The following is a 23,500-nucleotide window of genomic DNA, read 5'->3' on the forward strand; positions in this document are numbered from 1 at the left end:
ATCCGTCCACTGTGTCCGCAAACTGCTACAGACCTATATCTATCCTACCCTGTCTTTCTAAGGTCTTCGAAGGCCAAGTTAAAGAGATTACTGACCATTTCGAATCCCACCATACCTTCTCCGGTATGCAATCAGGTTTCAGAGCTGGTCATGGCCACGCTCAGCCACGCTCAAGGTTCTAAACGACATCATAACCGCCATCGATAAAAGACATTACTGTGCAGCCGTATTCATCGACCTGGCCAAGGCTTTCGACTCTGTCAATCACAACATTTTTATTGGCAGACTCGACAGCCTTGGTTTCTCAAATGATTGCCTCGCCTGGTTTACCAACTACTCTGATAGAGTTCAGTGTGTCAAATCGGAGGGCCTGTTGTCCGGACCTCTGACAGTCTCTATGGGTGTGCCACAGGGTTCAGTTCTCGGGCCGTCTCTCTTTTCTGTATACATCAATGATGTTGCTCTTGCTGCTGGTGATTCTCTGATCCACCTCTATGCAGACGACACCATTCTGTATACTTCTGGCCCCTCCTTGGACACTGTGTTAACTAACCTCCAGACGAGCTTCAATGCCATACAACTCTCCTTCCGTGGACTCCAACGCAAGTAAAACTAAATGCATGGTATTCAATCGATCACTGCCCGCACCTGCTCGCCCGTCCAGCATCACTATTCTGGACGGCTCTGACTTAGAATATGTGGACAACTACAAATACCTGGGTGTCTGGTTAGACTGTAAACTCTCCTTCCAGACTCACATTAAGCATCTCCAATCCAAAATGAAATCTAGAATCGGCTTCCTATATCGCAACAAAGCATCCTTCAGTCATACTGCCAAACATACCCTCGTAAAACTGACCATCCTACCTATCCTCGACTTCGGTGATGTCATCTATAAAATAGCCTCCAACACTCTACTCAACAAACTGGATGCAGTCTATCACAGTGCCATCCGTTTTGTCACCAAATTTACTAAACTCATCGCCAAACCCACTGGCTACAGGTTATCTACAAGTCTCTGCTAGGTAAAGCTCTGCCTTATCTCAGCTCACTGGTCACCATAGCAGCACCCACTCGTAGCACGCACTCCAGCAGGTATACAGTGGGGCAAAAAAGTATTTAGTCAGCCACCAATTGTGCAAGTTCTCCCACTTAAAAAGATGAGAGAGGCCTGTAATTTTCATCATAGGTACACTTGAACTATGACAGACAAAATGAGAAAATAAAATCCAGAAAATCACATTGTAGGATTTTAAATGTATTTATTTGCAAATTATGGTGTAAAATAAGTATTTGGTCAATAACAAAAGTTTATCTCAATACTTTGTTATATACCCTTTGTTGGCAATGACAGAGGTCAAACGTTTTCTGTAAGTCTTCACAAGGTTTTCACACACTGTTGCTGGTATTTTGGCCCATTCCTCCATGCAGATCTCCTCTAGAGCAGTGATGTTTTGGGGCTGTTGCTGGGCAACACAGACTTTCAATTCCTTCCCAAGATTTTCTATGGGGTTGAGATCTGGAGACTGGCCACCATAATTTGCAAATAAATTCATTAAAAATCCTACAATGTGATTTTCTGGATTTTATTTTCTCATTTTGTTTGTCATAGTTGACGTGTACCTATGATGAAAATTACAGGCCTCTCTCATCTTTTTAAACGGGAGAACTTGCACAATTGGTGGCTGACTAAATACTTTTTTGCCCCACTGTATCTCACTGGTCACCCCCAAAGCCAATTCCTCCTTTGGTCGTCTTTCCTTCCAGTTCTCTGCTGCCCATGACTGGAACAAACTGCAAAAATCTCTGAAGCTGGAGACTCACATCTCCCTCACTAGCTTTAAGCACCAGCTGTCAGAGCAGCTCACAGATCACTGCACCTGTACATAGCCCATCTGTAAATAGCCCATCTATTTACCTACCTCATCCCCATACTGGTATTTATTTATTTTGCTCCTTTGCACCCCAGTATCTCAACCTGCACATTCATCTTCTGCCGATCTACCATTCCAGTGTTTAATTGCTATATTGTAATTACTTCGCCACCATGGCCTATTTATTTCCTTAACTTACCTCATTTGCACTCACTGTATATAGACATTTTGTTTTCTTTTGTTCTACTGTATTATTGACTGTATGTTTTGTTTATTCCATGTGTAACTGTTTGTTGTATGTGTCGAATTGCTAATTGCTGGCCAGGTCGCAGTTGCAAATTGGAACTTGTTCTCAACTAGCCTACCTGGTTAAATAAAGGTGAAATAAAAATCGTGACCAGATTTCTTGGTCTCTCCCTGTACACAAATGATTTGACAGATATTTCAAAATAATATGTATTTGTTTATTTTCAGACGCATATTGATACCATAAGTCACTAGTGCCACCTGTCAATGATTTTAGGGCATGGTTTCACTGTCCATATCTGTCTACACTTGTAAGGTTGTGTTTACACAGGCAGCCAAATTCTGATATTATTTTATTATTTGGTCTTTTAACCAATCAGATCAGCTCTGAAGAAGATCTGATGTGAAACGACCTGATGTGATTGGTCAAAAGACCAATTAGTGGGAAAAAAAAAATCAGAATTGGGCCGCCTGTGTAAACGCTGCCTAAGATATCCAGACACAATGTGTGCCTGACTACCTCCTGAGGTGGACAGGAAGATCTGGTCAATGAGTTAAGGCTGCGTTTACACAGGCAGCCCAATTCTGATATTTTTTCCACTAATTGGTCTTTTGACCAATCACATCAGGTCGTTTCACATCAGATCTTCTTCAGAGCTGATCTGATTGGTCAAAAGACCAAATAATGAAAAACATTAGAATTTGGCTTCCTGTGTAAATGCAACCTTACAAGTGTAGACAGATATGGACAGTGAAACCATTTAAATCATAATTATCCCACTTATTGGCAAACTATCTGATTGGACAAAAGACCAATAATTGGGCAAAATATCAGAATTTGGCTGCCTGTGTAAACATGGACTTCTCGTCTACATGAGTCTAAAAATGTGGGCACAATCAGAACGTGAACAGGATCAGGACAAAGGATGCATGTTAGAACCAGGTATAAATGGTGCTAAAGAGAGGAAACCAATTAGGAGTATTGGGACCTAGCCAAAGACTGCTACAGGTGCAAACGCTTTGTAAATATATCTGGCCCTTGTTAAAGTTTGCACCAGGTGCAAATCTGGCCCGATTAATATTGTAATTAATCTTTCAGTAATTATTTTCAAGAGTACCTCTAGTATTTGTCCCCCAAATAAATTTCAAACCAAAATAAATCTGAGATCTGATATTTGAACCTTAGCTGATTTGACTGAGGTTATTCAAATCCCCTTAAATCACAGATTGTTATTTATATACAGTAAGAGTATGGATTCCTGTGAATTTGTGTTTACCCACTTTCTGTATTTGGTAACCAACCAAAGCAAATATCTAAAGTGTACCTTTGGACTGAAGTATCTTGGCAGAACAAAACTATTTTGCTTGCAAAATGGGATCAAGTGTAAGCTATAGGACATTATGAATGGGATGGATAACCCCACAATGACCAATTTTCCCCTTACCTCAAAATTGACAGAGGGTATAGTTGGTCCACGTTCTATTTGACTGTGGATGTACAAACCATTGTCCAGACTTTGCACAAAACTTTGTGACTATTGCTGATAAAACAAAATGTACGATTAGACACATTTTGGAACATTGAGATCTGATTTCCCGGACAGAGATTAAGAATAGCCATGAACTAGAAAAGTATGTTCAATGGAGATTCTCCATTAAAAGTGCATCTTAGTCCAGGGCTAGGTTTAATCTGTGTCCGGAAAACTGACCCGACACCTGATGGCGTGTTAATAAGCTCTGCTCCCGTTTAAAGCTATAAATAAATTAAATATGCATATTTCAAATTCAAGTACAGTATCAGGCCAAGGACCTATTCTGGCCAAGCCTTACCAAATATGTTAAAGTCTGAAATAACCAGGGTAGCTTTTTTCCCCCACACCCCTACAATATCCTATAATTATTCCTTAGTGTTGTACTTGTCTTTCTTGCTCACTCACACTCACACTTGTCTCTTCTTACTAGCACTTGTTTTACTACTGCTTCATTGAGGAAAGTTCTTACTTGCAATGACTGTAATACATGATTGTTTTATCTACAATGTACCTTAGTTGAATGCACTGACTGTAAGTCGCTTTGGATAAGACCATCTGCTAAATGACCAAAATATAAATGTAATGATCTTTACTGAACTACAGTGCCTTTGGAAACTATTCAGATCCCTGGACCTTTTCCACATTTTGTGGAAATATATATATATATATATATACTTCCGGCGCCGACAGAGATGGCCGCCTCGCTTCGCGTTCCTAGGAAACTATGCAGTTTTTTGTTTTTTTACGTGTTATTTCTTACATTAGTACCCCAGGTCATCTTAGGTTTCATTACATACAGTCGAGAAGAAAGATAAGATAAGATAAGATCAGCGTCAACTCACAGCCGTATATATCCCCCCCCCCCAAGCAGACACATCGATGGCTCTGAATGAACTTTATTTGACTCTTTGCAAACTGGAAACCATTTATCCGGAGGCTGCATTCATTGTAGCTGGGGATTTTAACAAGGCTAATCTGAAAACAAGACTCCCTACATTTTATCAGCATATCGATTGCGCAACCAGGGGTGGAAAGACCTTGGATCATTGTTACTCTAACTTCCGAGACGCATATAAGGCCCTGCCCCGCCCCCCTTTCGGAAAAGCTGACCACGACTCCATTTTGTTGATCCCTGCCTACAGACAGAAACTAAAACAAGAGGCTCCCACGCTGAGGTCTGTCCAACGCTGGTCCGACCAAGCTGACTCCACACTCCAAGACTGCTTCCATCACGTGGACTGGGACATGTTTCGTATTGCGTCAGACAACAACATTGACGAATACGCTGATTCGGTGTGCGAGTTCATTAGAACGTGCGTTGAAGATGTTGTTCCCATAGCAACGATTAAAACATTCCCTAACCAGAAACCGTGGATTGATGGCAGCATTCGCGTGAAACTGAAAGCGCGAACCACTGCTTTTAATCAGGGCAAGGTGTCTGGTAACATGACCGAATACAAACAGTGCAGCTATTCCCTCCGCAAGGCTATCAAACAAGCTAAGCGTCAGTACAGAGACAAAGTAAAATCTCAATTCAACGGCTCAGACACAAGAGGCATGTGGCAGGGTCTACAGTCAATCACGGACTACAGGAAGAAATCCAGCCCAGTCACGGACCAGGATGTCCTGCTCCCAGGCAGACTAAATAACTTTTTTGCCCGCTTTGAGGACAATACAGTGCCACTGACACGGCCTGCAACGAAAACATGCGGTCTCTCCTTCACTGCAGCCGAGGTGAGTAAGAAATTTAAACGTGTTAACCCTCGCAAGGCTGCAGGCCCAGACGGCATCCCCAGCCGCGCCCTCAGAGCATGTGCAGACCAGCTGGCCGGTGTGTTTACGGACATATTCAATCAATCCCTATACCAGTCTGCTGTTCCCACATGCTTCAAGAGGGCCACCATTGTTCCTGTTCCCAAGAAAGCTAAGGTAACTGAGCTAAACAACTACCCCGTAGCACTCACTTCCGTCATCATGAAGTGCTTTGAGAGACTAGTCAAGGACCATATCACCTCCACCCTACCTGACACCCTAGACCCACTCCAATTTGCTTACCGCCCAAATAGGTCCACAGACGATGCAATCTCAACCACACTGTACACTGCCCTAACCCATCTGGACAAGAGGAATACCTATGTGAGAATGCTGTTCATTGACTACAGCTCGGCATTCAACACCATAGTACCCTCCAAGCTCGTCATCAAGCTCGAGACCCTGGGTCTCGACCCCGCCCTGTGCAACTGGGTACTGGACTTCCTGACGGGCCGCCCCCAGGTGGTGAGGGTAGGCAACAACATCTCCTCCCCGCTGATCCTCAACACTGGGGCCCCACAAGGGTGCGTTCTGAGCCCTCTCCTGTACTCCCTGTTCACCCACGACTGCGTGGCCACGCACGCCTCCAACTCAATCATCAAGTTTGCGGACGACACAACAGTGGTAGGCTTGATTACCAACAACGACGAGACGGCCTACAGGGAGGAGGTGAGGGCCCTCGGAGTGTGGTGTCAGGAAAATAACCTCACACTCAACGTCAACAAAACTAAGGAGATGATTGTGGACTTCAGGAAACAGCAGAGGGAACACCCCCCTATCCACATCGATGGAACAGTAGTGGAGAGGGTAGCAAGTTTTAAGTTCCTCGGCATACACATCACAGACAAACTGAATTGGTCCACTCACACAGACAGCATTGTGAAGAAGGCGCAGCAGCGCCTCTTCAACCTCAGGAGGCTGAAGAAATTCGGCTTGTCACCAAAAGCACTCACAAACTTCTACAGATGCACAATCGAGAGCATCCTGGCGGGCTGTATCACCGCCTGGTACGACAACTGCTCCGCCCTCAACCGTAAGGCTCTCCAGAGGGTAGTGAGGTCTGCACAACGCATCACCGGGGGCAAACTACCTGCCCTCCAGGACATCTACACCACCCGATGTCACAGGAAGGCCATAAAGATCATCAAGGACATCAACCACCCGAGCCACTGCCTGTTCACCCCGCTATCATCCAGAAGGCGAGGTCAGTACAGGTGCATCAAAGCTGGGACCGAGAGACTGAAAAACAGCTTCTATCTCAAGGCCATCAGACTGTTAAACAGCCACCACTAACATTGAGTGGCTGCTGCCAACACACTGACACAACTCCAGCCACTTTAGTAATGGGAATTGATAGGAAATGATGTAAATATATCACTAGCCACTTTAAACAATGCTACCTTATATAATGTTACTTACCCTACATTATTCATCTCATATGCATACGTATATACTGTACTCTATATCATCGACTGTATCCTTATGTAATACATGTATCACTAGCCACTTTAACTATGCCACTTTGTTTACATACTCATCTCATATGTATATACTGTACTCGATACCATCTACTGTATCTTGCCTATGCTGCTCTGTACCATCACTCATTCATATATCCTTATGTACATATTCTTTATCCCCTTACACTGTGTACAAGACAGTAGTTTTGGAATTGTTAGTTAGATTACTTGTTGGTTATTACTGCATTGTCAGAACTAGAAGCACAAGCATTTCGCTACACTCGCATTAACATCTGCTAACCATGTGTATGTGACAAATAACATTTGATTTGATTTGATGTGTTATGTTGCAGCCTTATTCTAAAATTGACTAAATGTGTTTTTTTCCTCATCAATCTACACACAATACCCCATAATGACAAAGCAAAAACAGGATTTTATAAATAAAAAAACAGAAATATCACATTTACATAATTATTCAGACCTTTGGTCAGTTAGGATCACCAATTTATTTTAAAAATATGAAAAGGTCAGAATAATAGTAGAGAGAATTATTTAATTCAGCTTTATTTCTTTCATCACATTCCCAGTGGGTCAGAAGTTAACATACACTCAATTAGTATTTGGTAGCATTACCTTTAAATTGTTTAACTTGGGTCAAACATTTCGGTTAGCCTTCCACAAGCTTCCCACAATAAGTTGGGTGAATTTTGTCCCATTCCTCCTGACAGCTGGTGTAACTGAGACAGGTTTGTAGGCCTCTTGCTCGCACGCGCTTTTTCAGTTCTGCCCACACATTTTCTATAGGATTGAGGTCAGGGCTTTGTGATGGCCACTCCAATACCTTGACTTTGTTGTCCTTAAGCCATTTTGCCACAACTTTGGAAGTATACTAAGGGTCATTGTCCATTTGGAAGACCCATTTGTGACCAAGCTTTAACTTACTGACTGGTGTCTTGAGATGTTGCTTCAATTTATCCACATAATTTTCCGTCCTCATGATGCCAAATTAAACATATTTTCCTTGTGGAACCACTTTTTACTACCATCAGTTTAAAAAACAGCCACAGTGGATGCATTCATTCATCACAGTGCACCAGTCCCTCCTGCAGCAAAGCACCCCCACAACATGATGCTGCCACCCCCGTGCTTCACAGTTGGGATGGTGTTCTTCTGCCTTTTTCCTCCAAACATAATTATGGTCATTATGGCCAAACAGTTCTATTTTTGTTTCATCAGACCAGAGGACATTTCTCCAAAAAGTACAGTCTTTGCCCCACGTGCAGTTGCAAATCGTAGTCTGGCTTTTTTATGGCGGTTTTGGAGCAGTGGCTTCTTCCATGCTGAGCGGCCGTTCAGGTTATGTCGATATTGGACTCATTTTACTGTGGATATAGATACTTTTGTACCCGTTTCCTCCAACATCTTAACAAGGTCCTTTGGTGCGAAAAGTGCAACAGAACAACAGCAAAGTACGTTCATCTCTAGGAGACATAACGCGTCTCCATTCCTGAGCAGTATGACGGCTGTGTGGTCCCATGGTGTTTATACTTTCGTACTATTGTTTGTACAGATGAACGTGGTACCTTCAGGCGTTTGGGAATTGCTCCCAAGGATGAACCAAACTTGTGGAGGTCTACAATTCTTTCCTGAGGTCTTGGCTGATTTATTTTTATTTTCCCATGATGTCAAGCAAAGAGGCATTGAGTTTGAAGGTAGGCCTTGAAATACATCCACAGGTAAACCTCAAATTGACTCAAATGATGTCAATTAGCCTATCAGAAGCTTCTAAAGCCATTTTCTGGAATTTTCCAAGCTGTTTAAAGGCACAGTCAACTTAGTGTTTGTAAACTTCTGACCCACTGGAATTGTGGTACAGTGAATTAAGCGAAATAATCTGTCTGTATACAATTGTTGGAAAAATGACTTGTGTCATACATAAAGTAAATGTCCTAACCGACTTGGCAAAACTATAGTTTGTTAACAAGAAATTTGTGGAGTGGTTGAAAAACGAGTTTTAATGACTCCAACCTAAGTGTATGTAAACTTCCGACTTCAACTGTACATGTTTTTGCTTATATTTAAATGTTTATCAATGATAGTCATTTATACTGCAAAACTTTAGGTTTATGCATTGTTTAAAGTACTTAGAGTAAGCAAATTGGCTTGTCCCAGTAGTGACCCGGTAAATCCAATTGTGAAATGTTTTGTTGATTTCACGTTTACGGAGGCCCTACATGTTAGTTGACAACTCAACCTAATTGAAATCAAAACTAGAGTTGACCAGATGTATGTGCCCAGTGAGATGTGCTCTTATAATAGTCTCTTCCATGCAACACATTTTACACAAAGGGCATTGTTATGTGTTCTTAGTCATTGTGCATTTATTTTGTGAGTTCGCAGATGTCTCTTCAGACTTGATGCTAACTTCAAGTGAGTTCCACACAAATGACATTGAACGCCCTCCCCTGTATGAACCTTCATATGCACTGTCAGGTTTCCCTTTAGACTGAAGCATTTGCCACATTTGTTGCAGCTATGTGGTTTCTCCTCTGTGTGAGTCATCATATGCTTTGTAAGGGTTCCCTTGTCGCTGAAGCACTTGCCACATTCTTTGCATCGAAATGGTTTCTCCCCTGTATGAGTCCTCATATGCAATATCAGGCTTCCCTTAATGCTGAAGGATTTGTCACATTCTTTGCACGGATACAATTTCTCCCCAGTGTGATTTTGCTGATGCTGTTTCAGACTTCCTTTTGTTGTCAAGCATTTTCCGCACAAATCACATTTAAAAGTCAGCCCTGTATGAGTACCCATATGATTTTTCAGGTTATTCTTGTGATTGAAACATTTGCCACATACGGTACAGCAATGTTGTCCCTCCTCAGTGTGAGTCTTCATGTGTCGGATCAGGTAGCAGTTCAGGACAAAACCTTGGCCACATATGTCGCACATGTATGGTCGCTCTTCACTGTGCCTATTTTTCTCATGCATTCGTAGACCACCTCTTGTCACAAAGCATTTTCCGCAAACGTCACATTTCAGATCATGCAACTCACTGGTTTCTTTCCTTGGCCGTCCTCTTGGTCTCTCCTCAAGATGCCGATTTTGGTGATGCCTTTTCAGACTACGTGCTGTCGCCAAGCATTTTCCGCACACATCACATTTCAGATCAGGCAACGCCCCAGTTTCTTTCCTTGGCTGTCCTCTTCCTCGCTTTGATTTAAGAGGGTGTAACCCTGACAATCGTATTCTATTCTCCACATTTACCTGATCACTTTCACTGTTGTCACTGTCAGAGGGGGGCTCATAGTCACTGGTTGATTCGGACTCGCTGTAGCTCTCGCCATCAGATTCTGTCCGGTTCTCTACGGTTATGATGTTGATAGAGTTCCACATAGACTCTTCAGCATCAGACTCCTGCAGCCCCAGATTGGCCTTCCATTCCTGCTCACAGTGCTGCTGCTCAGGGTTAACCTCTTCAGTGAGAGTGAGCAGCTGGAGGTCTGAGGGTAAGGAGAAAGGAAGAAATTTGATGAAAACTTAAAATGCTGAAAAGAGACAAATAGGGCTAGTACCGAAAACGGTGGGACAATGACTGTCTTTTCCCCTTTCATTGAGGGTATCTAGTCCCGTATTGTTTGCAATGCGATTCAAAATTGTATAATCAAATTCATGAAAAACGGGGTCATTTTTAGATAGGCCTATATCTAAAAAATAAAATGTGGATGCATTTATAGTCGATGCCTGTTATAAAAATATGTGATGCTCAAGCAGTAAGACATCTCAGAAAGTAAAAAAAAAAAAAGTATCATGTGAACTACAACTCCCACAAGTTTTGTTTGCGTGCTGGATTTACATGTCACCCTCGAGTTGTTTGAGCAGAACACTCACAGGTAAGGACCGTCGGCGGTAAGAACATATGATATTGATATTTTACTGAACATCGCCTGCATTGTGGGATGCACTATCTGTCAATATTTCGTTTTTATTTTATTTTACCCACACTAACGTGACCAAAGAGGTGACTGAAACGGGAAGCAACTCTGCAGTGATTCAAAAACTACAATGGATACAAATGAATGTTATTCCAATAAAGTAACTGTGTAAGACTAAGGAAAACATGTTTTCAACCTGATAATCCTTAAATAGCAACATTGTTACCACGTCGCACACCATTAGAGCTTTGTGAACAGACTAATGCCAGTAGCCTAGCTGTCCTGAGTCACTCAATCATAACACGTTCTATTTATTAGAAATTAAAGTGACATTTCACTGAACTGAAAAGTTGACTAATGTTGAGATATGTCAACATCTCAGGCAATCTGCTGTGTTAGATCCAACTATATACCTCAATCCCAAATGAATGGAACATATCGCCACCATAATTTCCTGGTTTGATTTGATTGTTATATTTTCCATTCATTTGGAGTGGAGGCATATAGCTAGATCTACACAAATTGGTTCATCTGGTTAGAGTTCTGATAATGTCTGATGTAACGGAGGCTCCCCTGAAGGTGGAGGTTTCAGGGAGGAAGCAGACAAGAAGTAGCAGTGCAATGTCCAGGGGCGGATGTTTATTTACAGTGAAGTAGAGTAGTTGGCAAACTGTACACTCTTTACATATGTACAATGGAAAATAACAAGCCGAGGAAACAAACTGGGGGCAAATCAAATAAGTGGAGAGCTCAAAATAAACCAGGCCTCCATCATGCCTGGTTTATGCAAGCGGGAAAAACTTTTTACGACACTGACGTGACTTTTCCGCAGCAGGTTAGGAGATTGAGGTTAAGGTTAGGGAAAGAGTTAGGGTTAGAGAAAATGCTCTCCTAACCCACTACGAAAATCACTTTGTATCAAAGTGTCGTGAAAAGTGCGTCCCCTACGGCCAGCATGGAACCTTAGCCCTGTCTCTGTCTGGCCAACAATGAAATGGCAAGGTTTAAGTACAAGTCCCTCAAGCCTCACCTTGGAATGTACCACTTTTGATCGATCACAATTAATGGTCAAAATACATTAATGAAATGATCAATAACCATAAGAAGGTAATCACATTGACAATTCATAAATACACACACACTTCAATAACCGTGTTTGCATAAAGCCCCCTAGGATTCAACCACATTACAGAACCCAGTAACACAGGGTAAGTTGCGCTTCTCTGTTGGACACACCTCCAGATGCAGAGGATCATCAGCCTGGTCTCTGAGCATTTTGTAATATTCTGTATGTAAATCCGCAACACTCCATTTAGTATGTTACGTTTCGCATGGTATGTATTGATTTGTGGATGTCCATCATACATTTAGTGTAATATGAGAATTTGCTAAATGTACAATATGTTATGAATTTGCAAAAATCTGCGTTACAAATAAACATTTTGTGTGGCTAACTTTAGCTAGGCAGCTAATGTTAGCTAGCTGGCTTGCCGGGTTAGGAGTTACGTTTACTATAATACGTCTAGTCTATGAGACCAGGCTGGGAGCATGACAGAGCGGAACAAACGATTCTCCTTTCAAATTACCCTTACCAGGTTAAGTTTGCAAACAATTTCTACCTTTAACATAACCAAAACATGTGCATTTGAATGGTAAAACGAATAAGCAAAAGCATGACTAGACAAAGTAAATTAGCAGAGCTTCAAGCAAATATTTGGCGTGCCCAAAACCAATTGAATGTTGGCGTCTGACAACAAACTAACATGCGTTTCTCCTCACAACATTTAATACATTCATTTCATAAGCCAATAGGCCTAAACCGTTTCAATATGACAAGTCAGAACGCAGGCACGGACTGACCTAGCTCCGTGACATCTGACAAACTTGACCTTGAAAGTGCAACGTCTCTTAAAATGACCATTGAACAGATTTCCAAATGGCAGACTGTGCCCTTAACCAAGAGCAGTGATCAGAGAGCTGTCCTCTTGATACTTCCTCTACCTTCAATTTAACACAAAGTGCATTGATACGTGTTCTTAGTCTTTGTGAATATTTATTCTGTGAGTTCGTAGATGTCTCTTCAGACTTGATGCTAACTTCAAATAAGTTCCACACAAATGGCATTGAACTCCCTCCCCCGTATGTGTCCTCATATGCACGGTCAGGTTTCCCTTTAGATTGAAGCATCTGCCACATTCGTTGCAGCGATGTGGTTTCTCCTGTGTGTGAGTCATCATGTGCTTTGTCAGGCTTCCCTTCTCGCCGAAGCATTTGCCACATTCTTTACACTGAAATGGTTTCTCCCCAGTGTGAGTCCTCATATGCTTTATCAAGCCAGACTCGCAGTCGAAGGCTTTGTCACATTCTTTGCAAGGATGGGATTTCTCCCCAGTGTGATTTTGCCGATGCAGTTTCAGACGACCTTTTGTTGACAAGCATTTTCCACACAAATCACATTTAAAAACCAGCCCTGCGTGAATATTAACCATATGATTTTTCAGACTTTCTTTGTGAAAGAAACGTTTGCCACATTTGGTGCAGCAATGTTGTCTCTCATCAGCATGAATCTTCATGTGCCGGATCAGGTAGCGGTTCAAGGCGAAACATTGTCCACATGTGTCGCACATGTATGGTCTCTCTTCGCTGTGCCTGAGTTGCAGATGCCTTTTCAGACTACGTGCCGTCGCCAAGCATTTTCCGCAAACGTTACATTTCAGATCCGACAACTCACTGGTTTCTTTCCTTGGCAGTTCTATTGGTCTCGCTTCACTGTGCCAATTTTGCAGATGCCTTCTCAGACCACTTGCTGTCGCAAATTTTTTTATGCACACATCACATTTTAAATCAGGCAACGCCCCAGTTTCTTTCCTTGGCCGTCCTCTTCCTCGCTTTGATTTAAGAGGCTTTAACCCTGACAATCGTATTCTATTGTCCATATTTACATGATCACTTTCACTGTTGTCACTGTCAGAGGGGGGCTCATAGTCACTGGTTGATTCGGACTCGCTGTAGCTCTCGCCATCAGATTTTGTCCGGTTCTCTACAGTTATATTGATAGAGTTCCACATAGACTCTTCAGCATCAGACTCCTGCAGTCCCAGATTGGCGCTCCATTCCTGCTCACAGTGCTGCTGCTCAGGGTTAACCTCCTCTTCAGTGAGAGTGAGCAGCTGGAGGTCTGGGGGTAAGGAGAAAGGATGAAATATGATGAAAAGACGTAACATAGTAAACCTAAATCCGGGAGGTTTGGTATGGTTACATAAGACAAAAGGCTACTTAAGGCAAAAAAAAAAAAAACAATAAAGGAATCGTCTAGCAACCCAAAGTTTCGAATCACAGACAATTTTAGCTAATTACCAACTTTTCAACGACTTACTACTTTTTAGCTACTTAGCATGTTAGGTTAAACTGTTAGGGTTAGCTAACTCCAACCCTTAACACCTAGCCTAGTTAACATTAGCTTAGTCACATAGCCAACATTAGCCACAACAAAAAAATTGAATTCGTAACATGTCATGCGTTTTGCAAATTTGTAACATATCATACAAATTAAAACATACCATAAAAAAACGTAAGATATCATACTAATTGAAGTGTCTCTGATTAACATAAATAATCATATGAAATGCTCTGAGAACAGGCTGGTTAAACATGCATAATAGTCATTTCAGCGTGAATTAACTTGAATGCATGTACAATGGTATATCCTGAAACTGTAACTCTGCACACAGTATACAGTATGCAATCAAAATGTGTGCTGCAACAGTAAAATACTCATTAAAATTTAAGACAAAATGGCCTAAAATATAGAAAACGATTGACAATCACTTTGATTTTGATCACTTTTTGACCAGGTCAACTTAGAGCACCTCTAATATTGAGTAGCACCCCTATTTGCCCTCAAGACAGCCTCAATTCATCGGGGCATGGACAGGGATGCTGGCCGATGTTGACTCCAATGCTTCCCACAGTTGTCAAGTTGGCTTTGGGTGGTGGACCATTCTTGATATACACGGGAAACTGTTGAGCGTGAAAACCCCAGCATCGTTGCAGTTCTTGATACACTCAAACCAGTGCACCTGGCACCTACTACCATACCCGTTCAAAGGCACTTCAATCTTTTGTCTTGCCCATTCACCCTCTAAATGGCACAATCCATGTCTCAATTGTCAAGGCTTAAAAATGATTTTTTTAGCGTGTCTACTCCCCTTCATCTACACTGATTGAAGTGGATTTAAGTGACATCAATAGGGGATCATAGCTTTCACCTGGTCAGTCTGTCATGGAAAGAGCAGGTGTTCCTAATGTTTTGTACACTGTGTATATTGGCACCGTTGCACTTTTCTTAGATAATTCCCCTAATTTTCACAAAAGCAGTTGGAGGGCACCCCTCAAACATGAAAGAATTAGAGCAGTTTGCTTTTGAAGACTGGGACAGATTGCTATTAGAAAGGTGCAGCAAGCTCATTGATGGTTTTGAGAAGCATTTGTCTGCAAGTTGTCTTCAATAGAGTCTGGCTACAGCAGATAACTTCTCAGGACACAGACCCTCTGAGGCATACGAGCTCAGACAGGTTGAATGCTGCCAGAGAGGATGGCGTGTTACCGCCAAAGACAGTACAGTATGAACATAGGCAGAAACTGCTTCTACAATAGAAATCCCCGATTACGCTTGTAGGCAATGTCATGGCGACGTTGGCTAGCTAAACTCATGCACAGAAACACGTAATCGAGTCTAACGATCATCTCGCATGTGCTGGCCATCAAATGAAAGGCACTCCTTGGATATAAAGTTGTCAGTTTGCCACTTTCACAAGGTTGTAATAATAACATATTCAACTTCTTATGACATTGTCTCAAATTAATGTTGTGCCTTTAGATTGAGAGAACCAACTAAACAAGTATTTTTTTTACTTCGCTCATTGACTTCTCCAAACCTAAACGCCAGCCTAGTCTGTTTCGCAAGTGTTCCCAGAAGTCTCGAGATGTTGCGCCTCTGGGATTAGAAACTCTGTGTTAACGCCACCAACAGCAAGGGTGTGTACTACAGCTAGTGTGTACTACAGCTAGTGTATACCAGCTAGCTAGTGTGTACTACAGCTAGTGTGTACCAGCTAGCTAGCGTATACTCTAGCTAGCTAGTGTGTACTTGCCATAGAGACAGAGGACTCATCTTCGTATACCGTCAAATGTAAATTAATAGCCCTTTATTTGCTTAAATCACTGAACAACCTGTGCTTATTAGAGACCGGCTTCTATTTGAGCCAGGTGTCTGTTTCCTTAATGCACACAGCGTTTGCTCATTTGCAAAGTCAATTTTTTAAATTCCAGCATTCACTTTTTGTTGTACATTTACCCCTTTTTCTCTCCAATTTCATGAAATCCAATTGGTAGTTAGTCTTGTCCCATCACTGCAACTCCCCTATGGACTCGGGAGAGGCAAAGGTAACTTCCAGCATTTTAATCAATTTCTTAATTTGCTGCACTGATGTGTTATCCTTTACACAGTGTTACGTTTGTTTTGTCTTAGTATGCCTCTATTTCAAAACAAACACATTCCTTGACAGAATAATTATTCTCCTTTGACTGTGCATTTTTGGCCGTTTTTAGTTTCACCACTAGAAGGTGATCAGACGCACTCCAGAAGTTGCTGACTGTTTTTGTGCTTGCCAGTTGTCTAGCAGTTAGTTATCTGCTGTTAGCAGCCAAGGGCTAGCAGTTTCTTATTGGTAATAAAAACGGAACGATAGCCATTTTTCCAGTCATTTCTTAATTACTCAATGTAACAAATCGAACATTTAAACCTCAAAACAATTCATGGTAATCTCGTAAACAATTCATTTAGACTAGGTGTTTATTTGAAACAGCTGTTTATTTGTTGAAATGTGTGCCATATTAAAAGGGACAGGCGTTTAATCTACGTTTTACAGTATGTACCATTTATAATGTCCGACAGCATGGGCAGCGCTATTGAAGTAGTACATTTTCTTCATGATTGGCTGATCCATCCTGATGACCTGGTTAGACATGACTCCAACAGGGTCACCAGGAGGGATCAGCCAGTGAAGTTGAAAGTCCCACCCAGTTGACTACATTAAAATGGTGGAAGCCCTCAATCGCGCTGCCCATGCTAAATATGGCCTTTTGGCCTCTATCATTCTGTGTGTACTCTAGCCACAGATATAACAATGAGACACATCATTTCACCTAATGTATAAATGTGAAGCATATGCTTGGCGGTTCCACTCACCACCAAATATGGTGAGGAAGCCCACTTGCGGGCAGTGGGAGAAGATGGAACGAAATGGATTTTGGCCTAGATTCTGCAAATTTTCTCATCGATGAAACATTTGATCTCAATAGTTTTCTGTTTCTAAAACTAAAATCTGAACAGAGTCGACTAAAGTTTGCAGACTTTATCCTTTGCAAAGTCTTTAAAAATATTTTGTTTGGAAGAAGAGCAAAGACGAATTTAGTTATTTGACAGGCGCACTTCAGAGTCGGTGTTTCCTAACGGAAATATCCAGATGGAGCTAGAACGCGCCAATAGGATCTTGCTAGTTAGTGCTTAGCTCTGCCCCCTCCCTCGCTTGTTCTGCCCACTATGTCTCATTTGTTCCCATTGGAAACGACAGGCTGTGGTCTCTTGGTTTAGTTATACAAATCTTTGCTCGAGCTAGCTTCACAAGTAACAATGGTTAACGTAACGCCCTGGACCAGAGACGAGGCGAGAGGCCCAACTCTATAGAAAATCTCTTTCCATCCAGCAGATGGTTATGCGTATTGATAGCACGAGCTTAGTAGCATAGCGTTTCTCTTGATTGAATATAGGCGGTTGACGTTAACAACCCTCCTCGAATATTGAAAAAAGGAATACATTAATGAGAGAGCCCGCCGTGCCGTTTGTGGACAACGACTTCCATTGTTTGGGCGGAGAGACATATCTTATCAGTATATCCAGTCTTTGGCACACTTGACACCCTTGAACAGAGCCACGGACTCACGCGACCAACAAACATCTGCAGCTGGCGCTCACACGTTCCATCTGAGACACATGCGTTTTGATGTTCGCAGACCAGAAGGCTGTAACGTGCATAATCTAAAAACTGAATGCTTCTCGTTATTTTGGCCAAAAGCTATGCAACCAAGTACTAGCTCCTGGGGTTCCAATCATTTGTTGCTATTTAAGCAGGAAATCGACACCTTGCAGCTTAAATGGGGGATGTTTTATGTACGAGCCGGCGCGGAGGGACACGAGTCTGTCATCTGCATCCAATTGGAATGTATGTAGCAGGCTAATCTACGTAATAGGAATAATAGCGCCGTCTGCCGGACGGAATTGTAATTTGGCCGCAAATGTGTATGACTAGGCGAAATTATGTATTACTCAAAGCCCCTTAAATTTAAATGACTATAATTAGGCTACAATGTCAAATGAATGTCAAATAGAGAGACGTAGTCACAAACCTGCTAATCTATGCAACTTTATCTCTGGTTTGAAAACCAAATCCAGCAGTCTTCGTAGACGTGCATTCGCCCGTTTCAAACGGGAGATTTCTTCCTGGTGCTCTGCGATAGTTTTTTTTACTAACACGGATATCTCCAAAGGAACTGCTGTTAATTTTTCGTTGAGAAATGCATTGATCTGCTGCAGTTTAGACATTTTAGGGAGGAAAGTGATAGTTGAGAGAATGTATTGTTATTTTGCTGTCACTACGGATCCGTGTTTAAGGAACAGGAAATTAGGTGCTACTTCTTTTTTAAATTTGTATTGCGGATCGCAACCAACTGAAAGGTGCATACACTGCCACTTACTGTACTGGAGTGTGAGGCCGGTCCCAGCCTACCTACCCCACTTACTGTATGTTACCCATTAACTCCTGTATTTCTAATAAAATAAATCCCCGATCTAAATCATAGCGTAAACAATGCTCAACAGTTTCCTCTATCATACACATTCCAGTATCATGTTTTCATATACATTTTAAAGAAGTTAAATCAAATCAAAACCAATTTTATTGGTCACGTACACATGGTTAGCAGATGTTATTGCAAGTGTAGCGAAATGCTTGTGCTTCTAGTTCCAACAGTGCAGCAATATCTAACAATTCCACAACGACTACCTAATATATACAAATCTAAGTAAAGGAATAAGAATGCATAAATATATGGATGAGCAATGACCGAGCGGCATAGGCAAGATGCAATAGATGGTATAAAATACAGTATACACATATGAGATGAGGAATGCAAGATATGTAAACATTATTAAAATTACATTATTAAAGTGACTAGTGATCCATTTCAAGTCTGTATGTAGGCAGCAGCCTCACTGTGCTAGTGATGGCTGTTTAACAGTCTGATGGCCTTGAGATATAAGCTATTTTTCAGTTTCTCGGCCCCAGCTTTGATGCACCTGTACTGACCTTGCCTTCTGGATGTTAGCGGGGTGAACAGGCAGTGGCTCGGGTGGTTGTTGTCCTTGATGATCTTTTTAGCCTTCCTGTGACATCGGGTTCTGTAGGTGTCCTGGAGGGCAGGTAGTTTCTGGCTTTCCTGTACAACCTATTCTCATCCTGCTCAACACAACTTTCTCCCTTTTGTTACCATTATACAACATTTACCATATAGGGAATTAAAAACAGAAGATGCAACCAAAGTTCATTACCAGTTAATTCATCCCCTGCAACCTTTTGGGGATCTCTTTTTCAAATCAAGGTGAGCATAGCTCTAGATTAAATATGTATACTGTTTAAACAGGCCAGAGACGTGGAGGAAAATTAACCGGTTTAAAACCTGATCTGTCTATGCAACCTGACTGAATTTCACCTCCCTGTTGTCCTGCATTTTATGTTCTATGGTTCCTCTCACCTCTTATCTGGCAATAGATTACCACTGTATGAGTCATAATACCCATAAAACTAGAGGTCAAACACGGAAATGGTTCCATTCATTTTACACCATTCATTTTCCCATGGGGGATTTTAGAAACACTTCAAATAAGGGCTGTTTTTCGTGTAGGCTTACCAAGGCAGATATGAGTGTTAATCAATGTTTGATTTGTTTTCCAATTCTTTGTAGGTCTGTGTGATCTGTGGGAAATATGTATCTCTAATACATTTGGCAGGAGGTTAGGAAGTGCAGCTCAGTTTCCACCTCATTTTGTGGGCAGTGTGCACATAGGCAGACCTGGCTCTCAGAAGACAGGCTATGGCGGCCTCTCAATAGCAAGGCTATGCTCACAGTCTGTATTTTCTTAATTTTGTGACAGTCACGTGGTCAGGTACTCTCTGTTTAGGGCCAGATTGCATTCCAATTTGCTCAGGTATTTGGTTGCTTCCTTCCAGTGTGTCAAATAGTTATCTTTTTGCTTTCTCATAATTTGGTTGGGTCTAATTGTGTTGCTCTGTGGGGTCTGTTTGTGTTTGTGAACAGAGCCCCAGAACCAGCTGAGGGGACTCTTCTCTAGGTTAATCTCTCTGTTGGTGAGGGCTTTGTGGTGGAATGTGTAGGCATTGCTTCCTTTTTTTAGGTGGTTGTAGAATATATATTTTTTGTCCCATTTTGTGAATTCTTGGTTGGTAAGTGGACCCCATACCTCACAACCATAGAGGGCAATGGGTTCTATAACAGATTTAAGAACTTTTTAGCCAGATCATAATTGGGATGTCGAGTTTGATGTTTATTTTGTTGGTGTAGAACAGGTATTATCAAACTGCGGTACACACGCAATGCCGTTGTGGGTACGCCAAATTAAAATGTGATTCACATTTAAAAAATAAAATAAAACATTTCACATTTTCAAACGGTACATTTATATTTCCCTACGGGGCTATACATTTGGGTGAGGTTCAAATTAAACCATATAGTGTTTGGCGAAATAACAACACAATGTCAAACACAGGTAGCCTAGTCAAATCATTAACATCTAATCAGATAACCGTTTCTCGCGGGAAACCTTCACTCTTGCGCAGACATTTAGAAAGAAACATGACAATTTGAAAAATAAGCCACAGTAGTTTTTTGAGCGAGAATTAAGAAAAGTTTTGAGTAGTAAGACATGTATAAAAGCAACAGGCAACAGATACCATCAATAAGAAGGGTCTATAAGAGTCTTATATGGTGAGCTACCGAGTGGCAAGGACAGGCAAGCCCCATACTATTGTGGAGGATTTTATTCTTCCTGCTGCCGCAGATATGGCTGGGACAATGCTGGGGGAAAAGGCCAAAACAACTATAGACAATGCCTTCATCAAACAACACTGTTTCACGACGCGTCAGTGACATGGCAGGAGATGTTCTGAAACAATTACTGAGTCGCATACAAGCCAGTGAATTCTATGTGTTACAGCTGGATGAGTCAACAGACGTGGCAGGCCTGGCACAGCTACTGGCATATGTCCATTACTTTAATGGGTGGTCAATTAAGGAAGATATCCTCTTCTGGAAACCAGGACAACATGAGAGGATATTTTTTAAAGTACTGGACAGCTTTGTGACATCAAATGGACTTTGGTAGCCAAGTTGTGTTGGTATCTGTACTGATGGCGCAAAAGCCATGACAGGGAGACATGTTGGAGTGGTAACGTGTGAGCAAGCAGTTGCTTCCGATGCCACTTGGGTACACTGCAGAATCTACCAAGATGCTCTTACTGCCAAGGGAATGCCTGACAGCTTGAAATACATTTTGGACACTACAGTGAAAATGGCTAACTTTGTTAAAGCAAGGCCCCTAAACTCTCAGGTATTTTCTGCATTATGCAATAATATGGGCAGCGACCATGTAACGCTTTTACAACACTGCATCGCAGTGCTAGCTGTGACACTAGAGATTCTGGGTTCGAGTCCAGGCTCTGAGACCCATGGGACGGCGCACAATTGGCCCAGAGTTGTCCAGGTTAGGCCACTCCTGTGGCGGGCCGGGCGCAGTGCACGCTGACACGGTTGTCGGGTGTACGGTGTTTCCTCCGACACATTGGTGCGGCTGACTTCCGGGTTAAGCGTGCATTGTGTCAAGAAGCAGGGCGGCTTGGTTGGGTTGTTTCGGAGGACGCATGGCTCTCAATCTTCGCTTCCCAGTCTGTACGGGAGTTACAGCGATGGGACAAGACTGTAACTGACAATTGGATACCACAGAATTGGGGAGAAAAAGGGATTTTTAAAAAGGGCACTGGTTATATTTTTTTTAATTTTTTTTTTTATTGTTTTTTTACTTTACTGACCATAATTTTCACTTGTCTGACCTCTTGTCTGATGACGAGTTTCTCACATGACTGGCCTATCTGGTTTATGTTTTTTCTCACCTGAATGATCTGAATCTAGGATTACAGGGACTCTCTGCAACTATATTCAATGTGCGGGACAAAATTGAGGCTATGATTAAGATGTTGGAGCTCTTCTCTGTCTGCATTAACAAGGACGATACACAGGTCTTTCCATCATTGTATGATGTTTTGTGTGCAAATGAACTCAAGCGCAATTACGCAGGTACTTTCCAGAAATGGACGAGACAAACAACTGGATTTGTTATCCCTTTCATGCCCTGTCTCCAGTCCACTTACTGATATCTGAACAAGAGATCCTCATTGAAATTGCAACAAGCGGTTCTGAAAATGTAATTTAATTAGAAGCCAGATTTCTGGTTAGGGCTGCGCTCAGAGTTTCTTGTCTTGGCAAATCGCACTGTTAAGACACTGATGCCCTTTGCATCCACTTACCTATGTGAGAGTGGATTCTCGGCCTTCACTAGCATGACAACTAAATACAGGCACAGACTGCGTGTGGTAAATGATTTAAGACTGAGACTCTCTTCATAACCTATTCCATAACAATGAAAATGAATTGTCTTGACACGTTTCACTAGGTCTAAAATCTTAAAACTGTATGCATGATTAGTGAGGAAATTCACATCATCCACCACCAATTTAGGCTGGGATTCAATCGGATCGCAAATTTGGACAATGAGATATTTAAAGGTAATTCCCCATTGAGCTGACATACGCAGCTTTTACCATGAATATGGTCTCCACAAACACGAGAACATTGCCTTTTAAAATGTGCATTGTGGACAAAGCGTGATCGGATTGATTCCTGGCCCAACGTGTTGCTATTCTAGTCCCACAAAAAGAGGTGCATATCTGTAGTCTGATTTGGCTCTTCATCCTCATGCTCTCCTTCATCATCACGTGGAGCCCCCATCTTCATCATCACCTTCGTCATCCTAGCCTAGCTTTCCTAGATCACCTTTTTGTCTCGCTCACCATGTTGTTCTGGGTGATTAACTTTCACATTGAACCCCATCATCTACTCCATGTGTCAGTTCAGACACGGCTGGCGGCGGCTCGGCTGTGTTGCCGAGGTTGCCCTGTTGAAGAGGGCACCCAGTGACAACAGGCAGGGGAAAGGAGCAAAACCACCACACATTCACAATCAACACAGCAATATAGTCCAGGGGAGAGACTGACACTAACCCTTAAGAAGAATCCTAGAGTGTCAGATAAATAATTACAGAAATCTCTGGGAGATGCTAACATCTCTGTTGATGAGTCTACAATACATAAAACACTAAACAATAACGGCTTTCATGGGAGGACACCACGGAGGAAGCCACTGCTCTCCAAAAACACCATTGCTGCATG

The 23,500-nt window shown here is 42.0% G+C and overlaps 1 protein-coding gene across 2 annotated transcripts; it reads right to left on the reverse strand.

Annotated features, from left to right (window-relative positions):
- Window positions 1-7,475: 7,475 nt before the first annotated feature.
- On the reverse strand, window positions 7,476-18,615 carry LOC110489898 (uncharacterized). Of its 2 annotated transcripts, none has more exons than XM_021562868.3 (2): window positions 18,330-18,615; window positions 7,476-10,430 (listed from the first exon to the last, which is right to left on the reverse strand). In XM_021562868.3, the coding sequence occupies exons 1-2, from the start codon at window positions 18,523-18,525 to the stop codon at window positions 9,298-9,300; spliced, it is 1,329 nt and encodes a 442-aa protein (XP_021418543.3). In that variant the 5' UTR covers window positions 18,526-18,615; the 3' UTR covers window positions 7,476-9,297. The 2 variants fall into 2 exon arrangements, with proteins under 2 accessions (XP_021418543.3, XP_021418542.2); XM_021562867.3 differs by lacking the exon at window positions 7,476-10,430 and adding an exon at window positions 11,474-14,040 and having other exon boundaries at window positions 18,330-18,609.
- Window positions 18,616-23,500: the final 4,885 nt, after the last annotated feature.

The sequence above is a fragment of the Oncorhynchus mykiss genome, chromosome 15, assembly GCF_057628025.1.
Source record: "Oncorhynchus mykiss isolate SJ-2025 chromosome 15, ASM5762802v1, whole genome shotgun sequence".
NCBI classification, from domain to species: Eukaryota; Metazoa; Chordata; class Actinopteri; order Salmoniformes; family Salmonidae; genus Oncorhynchus; species Oncorhynchus mykiss.

Bases quoted from the DNA above. Each gene is read 5' to 3' on its own strand.
- LOC110489898 (XM_021562867.3), bottom strand. From the start codon at position 18,525: ATGTCTAAACTGCAGCAGATCAATGCATTTCTCAACGAAAAATTAACA. The intron at 14,041-18,329 runs GTTTGTGACTAC...CCTTACCCCCAG, and splicing joins AAAGTTGCATAGATTAGCAG to ACCTCCAGCTGCTCACTCTC.